This window comes from Entamoeba dispar, genomic scaffold, assembly GCF_000209125.1.
Source record: "Entamoeba dispar SAW760 scf_1105229462111 genomic scaffold, whole genome shotgun sequence".
NCBI lineage: Eukaryota > Evosea > Mastigamoebida > Endamoebidae > Entamoeba > Entamoeba dispar.
In genome coordinates, this window is record NW_001855029.1 from 53,703 (window position 1) to 59,772 (window position 6,070).

At 25.0% G+C, this 6,070-nt stretch overlaps 4 protein-coding genes across 4 annotated transcripts, besides 11 other annotated features; 2 read left to right on the forward strand and 2 right to left on the reverse strand.

Moving 5' to 3' along the window:
* The first annotated feature begins 21 nt into the window (after window positions 1–21).
* Window positions 22–107: a microsatellite.
* Window positions 108–184: 77 nt separating this feature from the next.
* Window positions 185–213: a sequence feature (AT_rich).
* A 150-nt stretch (window positions 214–363) lies between these two features.
* Window positions 364–407: a sequence feature (AT_rich).
* A 179-nt stretch (window positions 408–586) lies between these two features.
* EDI_306290 (uncharacterized protein) lies at window positions 587–1,139 on the forward strand (the record flags this gene model as incomplete). The annotated part of the gene is made up of 2 exons (XM_001739337.1): window positions 587–973; window positions 1,029–1,139. The coding sequence occupies 2 exons, from the start codon at window positions 587–589 to the stop codon at window positions 1,137–1,139; spliced, it is 498 nt and encodes a 165-aa protein (XP_001739389.1).
* Window positions 1,140–1,260: 121 nt separating this feature from the next.
* EDI_306300 (uncharacterized protein) lies at window positions 1,261–1,779 on the reverse strand (the record flags this gene model as incomplete). Its single annotated transcript, XM_001739338.1, has 1 exon — window positions 1,261–1,779. One exon carries the CDS (start codon window positions 1,777–1,779, stop codon window positions 1,261–1,263), a length of 519 nt encoding a protein of 172 aa, XP_001739390.1.
* Window positions 1,422–1,478: a sequence feature (AT_rich).
* Window positions 1,780–2,075: 296 nt separating the features above from the next.
* Window positions 2,076–3,227, forward strand: EDI_306310 (uncharacterized protein; the record flags this gene model as incomplete). Its single annotated transcript, XM_001739339.1, has 1 exon — window positions 2,076–3,227. One exon carries the CDS (start codon window positions 2,076–2,078, stop codon window positions 3,225–3,227), a length of 1,152 nt encoding a protein of 383 aa, XP_001739391.1.
* Window positions 3,222–3,242: a sequence feature (AT_rich).
* Window positions 3,243–3,261: 19 nt separating this feature from the next.
* Window positions 3,262–4,751, reverse strand: EDI_306320 (uncharacterized protein; the record flags this gene model as incomplete). Its single annotated transcript, XM_001739340.1, has 2 exons — window positions 3,262–4,539; window positions 4,626–4,751. 2 exons carry the CDS (start codon window positions 4,749–4,751, stop codon window positions 3,262–3,264), a joined length of 1,404 nt encoding a protein of 467 aa, XP_001739392.1.
* Window positions 4,750–4,877: a sequence feature (AT_rich).
* A 328-nt stretch (window positions 4,878–5,205) lies between these two features.
* Window positions 5,206–5,226: a sequence feature (AT_rich).
* Window positions 5,227–5,311: 85 nt separating this feature from the next.
* Window positions 5,312–5,493: a microsatellite.
* Window positions 5,360–5,541: a microsatellite.
* A 46-nt stretch (window positions 5,542–5,587) lies between these two features.
* Window positions 5,588–5,772: a microsatellite.
* A 78-nt stretch (window positions 5,773–5,850) lies between these two features.
* Window positions 5,851–5,904: a sequence feature (AT_rich).
* Window positions 5,905–6,070: the final 166 nt, after the last annotated feature.

The following is a 6,070-nucleotide window of genomic DNA, read 5'->3' on the forward strand; positions in this document are numbered from 1 at the left end:
TTTAAAATCATTTTTTTTCTTTTAAATTAAAAGAAATCTAAAATTAAATAAAGTTAAATTAATTAATAAAGAAAAGTCATTAAAATTAACTTTATTTAAAATAAACTTTCCTAAAAAATTACTTTTAATATTTGTTTTTTTGTTATATGGAAATAATACCTTCATTTTAAAATGACATCAAATGAATAAATAAAAATTAAAAAATTAATATTTCGTTTTGTTGAATCTTTTAAAAAAGGAGGTTAAATTTTAGGAAAAGTAAAAAAGAATACCAAAGCATTAAATGATTATAATTGATTGCACAATGGAAAACAACGACCTTTGATTTATTTTCTTTGTCTGTTAGTTAGTTAAGTTCAAAACAATAATTGAATTTTAATAATTTTCATATTAAAAGATTTATTAAAGGAGATAAATTGAGTACATAAGGTATTATTAAAAATGAAATTTCATGTGTATTTAGTTTACTTCGAGAGTTTTGTTTAGACAACAAAAGCGATTCATAACAAATAGTAATAATAAATATAGAAAAGAATAAGATATTTAAAATCAGATTTATCTTAAATAATCAAAATTTACTCCTTTAATGGAATATCAGAGATTTTATGATTTACCTTCACCTTTGTGTCCTGATTTTAAACAAAAGGCTTCCAATATATATATGAATCAAAAACGTTTATTATATATCTTAAATCAAAATAATATTAACAGAGAAGAAATAGATTCATCACAAGATATACTTAAGTGTCAAAATGAACAACTTAATGAAAATAAAATAAAAGTTAATTGTGACGAAACGTCTCCACAAAAAAGGTATTGGACTGATGTTGAATGTATTGCTTTTAAAAAAGCAATAAAATATTTTGGTTATACAACAGCAAGAGGAATAAACACTCTTCTTATTTCTGCATTTGTTGGAACTCGTACACCTACTCAAGTTCGTTCACATGCACAAAAATATTTTATGAAAGAAGTTTGTTATTAACAAATATACTAAAAAATAAGTCAATGAAGTACTGACATAACAGAAACCTTTTGACATGGAACTTAAGCTTTCAGAAAAAGATATTGAAAAACTTGAGCTTATTCAAAAGAAAAATTACCTTCGAACCAGTTGTACTCGAATCGACGTTAGTTGATTTCTACTTAATGTTTATAATCATTCATTCTTCTTCTTTTGATTCTTTTTATTTCTTAAAAATAATTAAGAAAAAACCAGTCATTTAGAATTTTGTTTTGAATCACAAAAATAACAATCAGTTACGCAACAGTATTACGAACTTTTGATGGTGTACATAAAATAGAATCTTTTCCTATTGGTTCTTCAACGATTATAGAATTATTTTTTTCATCTAATTTAAGAATGGTGTTTTCCTTTAATACACTACTATCTGTTTTAATAATAATTGGTGCAACTGAAGTATTTTTTATGATATTTTGTAATAATAATTTAAGATTATCATTTATAAGATTTATTTCTTTTTGATAATCTGTTGTTTCAGTTAATACAGCCTGGTGAGTTGTTCTATTTGAGTTATCTTCTTTTAATTTTAAAGATACATCACCATCATTTCTTTGATAAATTTCTAATTTTACTTCTCCAACTTTTTTCTCTGTTGGAGTAAAGAACTTAATAGGATGAAAAATTAATTGGTAAAGAGAAGAGAAAAATCCTCTTCTTGGTTGATAAGGCTCAGCATCAAGACTACTATATTCATAAAATCTTTTTCTGGCTTCAATTCCACTTACTGTGGGATTTGCGTTAATTTGGTTTTCCATCTTGGTTATGATTTCTGAGATGATTCTCTTTTCCTTTCTATTTGTGATTTTTTCTTTTCATAATCAATTCTTTACTAATGCCATTTCATTATTTTTGGTTATTCCACAGTGTTTTATTACCCATAATTGGTGAATTCATCCCAAAAAATGCCATTTCTCAACTCTTTAATCTTTTTTTTAGGGTTTTATAACCCTTTAATTTTTTTCTCTTTTCACTTTTTTATTGAGAAAAAAATGAAAATTGATTAAATGATATTTTCTACTTTTTGTGAAAAAGGAAGATACTATAAATTTGTATGCCCCCTAAGAAAAGACATAACCCCTCAAGTCAAGCCTTAGATAATGCAAGTCAAATGAGTAGTGGTAGTGAAACTATAAAAACAAAAGATGAATTACTAACACCTCCTTCATCGCCAAAACCAATTAAATTACCAGTTCCATTACAAGATGATCTTCCAGTATGTAAATTTGGGAAGAGTTGTAAATTAACAAATCCTTTACATTTTAAAAGATATTATCATGGGAATGATACTGTAATTGATGCTGATAATATGTCTTTGCAAGATTCAATCACAAACATCGCAACAGCAATGAAGCAAGAATCACCACAAAATAAAATTACACTATTTGATGCATATAAAACTTTATTGGCTTGTGCATTAGAAGAGAACAAAGTTAGTGGTGAAGAAAAACGGTTGATTCGTAAATATCAACATTCAATGAAAATAGACATTGATCAACACGCTGGTATTTTAGCTCAGTTAGGATGGACTGAAGAAGATTACATAGATGGATTTAGGACAGTAAAGGATTATGATGTTAGTAAAGAATTAGAGATGATTCAAAAGAATGAAACTGGAATAATTTGGATTAAAAACGGAAGTAAAGAGTTTGGAACTGAAGGTGAGTCAGTATTTGCTAAAGTACATACTAAATTTTTCCAAACGATGTCTGGGGCACAAAGTAATTTTACTGTTGTTCAAATTGGAATTATTGTTAATAAGGCATTAAAAATGCAATACTTTGCTGAAAAAGGTATACTTTCAAAACGTGGATTTGGAGAAGAAGAATGGGCTTTTCATGGATCTTCTGTTGATTCTATTCAAGGGATAAGTAAAGAAGGATTTAAATTACCAGATGACGTTGATGCAGTAAAATTAGATTCAGGATATTTTGGGCATGGAATATATTTAACATACTTTAGTGATTATGCATTGTTTTATTCTAACAACAGAAATTCTAATCAAATGGTTTTATGTCAAATATTACCAGGTAATGTATTTAAATGTAAGAAAAGGATGGACGGAAAGAATTGTCAAAAAGGATATGACTCACATTTTTCTCCTAAAGGAAATGAAATTGTTATTTTTGATCCAAAACATATTTTGCCTAAATACATCATTGAATTTAAAGTTAATGATGCAAAACAAAGACAACAAGAGTATTAATTAAATTTATTAAAAGGTACTTAGAAAGATTAAATTAATCTTTTTCTTCAACAATTTTGTATCTAAGATAAGGTGGACGTAAACCTAAAACATATTCTTTATGGTGATCTTTTGTAAAGACAGCACATATTATTCCAATACAAGCCAGAATGAAGAAAATACAAATAACTAAAAAGTATCTAATAAAATAATAAGTATTTTCTTGGAATGAATAAATCAAAGATAATAATACTGAAACGGAGTTCATAATTTTAATTAAAATTGTAACTACACCATAGTGCATTGAAATAGTTTCGTATGTACAGTTCTCATAAATAAATCTTCTTATAGTTACATTCATTGAAGCGTTTACAAATCCACAACAAACACACGCAACATAACTTAATGGCTCAGAAAATACTACAACCATTTGTAAAGTAGTTTCTATTATTGTTGCACCAAGCATTATTAACATCATAAATCGTGGACCCCATTTATGTAACATTGGAGGAACAATAAAGAAACAAATGAAATACATATAGAAGAATATATTTTCTTTAATTTCAAGATTTAATTCTGAAGTATGGAAAATATCTGATTGAACAGTAGAGAAGAGAATTGAAACATACAATGGTCCATATTGAATTCCAATAATACAAACTAGTAATAAAAGAAAATTCTTTTCATGAATCATATCACCAATAATTGTAATAAACTCATTAAAAATATAAAGAAAGTTATATCTAAATGATTTAATTGGTGGTTTTGTTGAATGTTCTTGTAAAAATAAATAAGGTATTAGACAAAGAAGTCCAAACACACAAATTCCAGTAGTAATATAAATTGTTCCTGTTGGTTTAATAACTTCTGAAGATCCAAGTTTAGCAAGGGCTTGAGTATTAGAATTAAAATATTGTAAATTAGGTAATATACGAGCAATATAAATATAAAGATTTCCTGTTATCATTGACATCAAAATTGATAAATGGTCTGCAAATTGATGTAAATCTGTTGTTGAAATAAATGGTACTTGTGATCCATGCATTGCTATAGCTGCTTGTGGTAACCATGCTGTAAAGAATAATAAAATAGCAAATGCTGAATAATGATAAATCCAACATGCTGCAATATTGAAAATTAAGAAAAATGCTGCAATAACAATAATCGTTTGTTTTTTCCATGCATATCGCACAGCAAAACAAAGGATAACAAAGTTTATAATTCCTCCAAGAATTGAACATACAAGAATAACCACTGAAAAAATTGCTAATGCTGTAGTATAATCAATCCCTTCTTCAATAAGCAACAATAAGAAAATAATATTAATACGATGCTATTTTATTTAATCATTCTTTTTAAATATTCATTTTGAATGACGTCGCAATCATTTTATGTAATAATTTCATTAATAAAACAAACTGTAAATTCATTTGGCATTTCAACTGGAATTTGCCCAAAAGACCATAATATAACATTAAGAACTGAACGGTGTTTCATATCTCCTTCATTCAATCGTGCTTCATGTTCTTCCCAAGCAATATTCATTTTTTATTTATTATTTTTAGTTTTTATTTCTAAAAAAATTAACTTGAAATCCTAAATTAATAACTCTATTATAAATTGTAATATAAAACATTATTATTTATTTTATCTTTTTTTAAATTTTTTAAACTAACTTGAATTACAATAATCAACGTTGAAAATATCATTAAAATTAATTTCATTTCCTTTCATCAACCTGTATTAATGTCTACTAACATGACATAACAAGAAAACTTCTCCTGTCCACTACAAGTTTTGTAGGTTTTATAAAGTGAGGTTGTAGTGTTAGTGTTAAATGATTTATCATATGTTTATTTGATGTTTATTTGTATAAATTTAAAGGTGTTGGTATTTGGTTTTGTCAGAATGATAAGTTTTTTAGTTATTTAAGAATAGCAATGGATGATAGTATTATAGATTGAAGAAATGAATGAAAGAGATGGGATATGAAGTTGTGTAAAATAATAATATTAAATAAGGAAATGATATGAAGAGTGGATATAATGAGATATTGATAAGTGAAAGAACCCATGAATATGAAGAGATAAATGATAATTGTTTTAAACAAGAAGAATAATAGATAAATCATAATGAAAATGAATGAATAAGTCGAAAATAATAAAATAATGAAGAAATAAGATAAATAAGAAACAAGAAGAATAAAAAGAAGAAAAGGAACATAAAGAAAGAAACAAGAAAGATTAAACAATAAAAAGAGAAAGAAACAAAAAATAAGAAATAAGAATACACAAAAAAGAAATAAAGATTTTAAGTAAAAAATGAAAGAATGAAATGATGATAAAATAAGTTAAAAAGAAAATGATTCATTCAGAATAATGAATAGAAGAAGAATGATGATAAGAAAAAATAAGAATAAGATAAAGAAGATAGAAATAAGTTTTATAATAACAAAGAGTTTAAAAAGAATGAATAGAAGATAAATTATAAAGAACTGAAATTATAAATAAAATAAGAATAAATAAGAAAAAAGAACATAAAAAAGAAGAAATATAATAGAAGAAGAAGTGAAGAATGAAATTTAAACAAAATAATAAGAATAACAGAATAATTGTAACATCTTTAATAACACATACAGAAAATGAATAAAATAAGAAATATATAATATATAAGAATAAAAAAGAAGATAAAATTAATTGATTCAGTTGTTTTATAAAAAGATTTTATTCATAAATACCATTACGAAAACTAATATATCTTTTATCATCAATTTCAATATCATATATCAAACATTTTGTTTAATACAACTCACTAAATTGTCTTTTAGTTCCATAATATAATATGAGGTAATAATAAATACATAA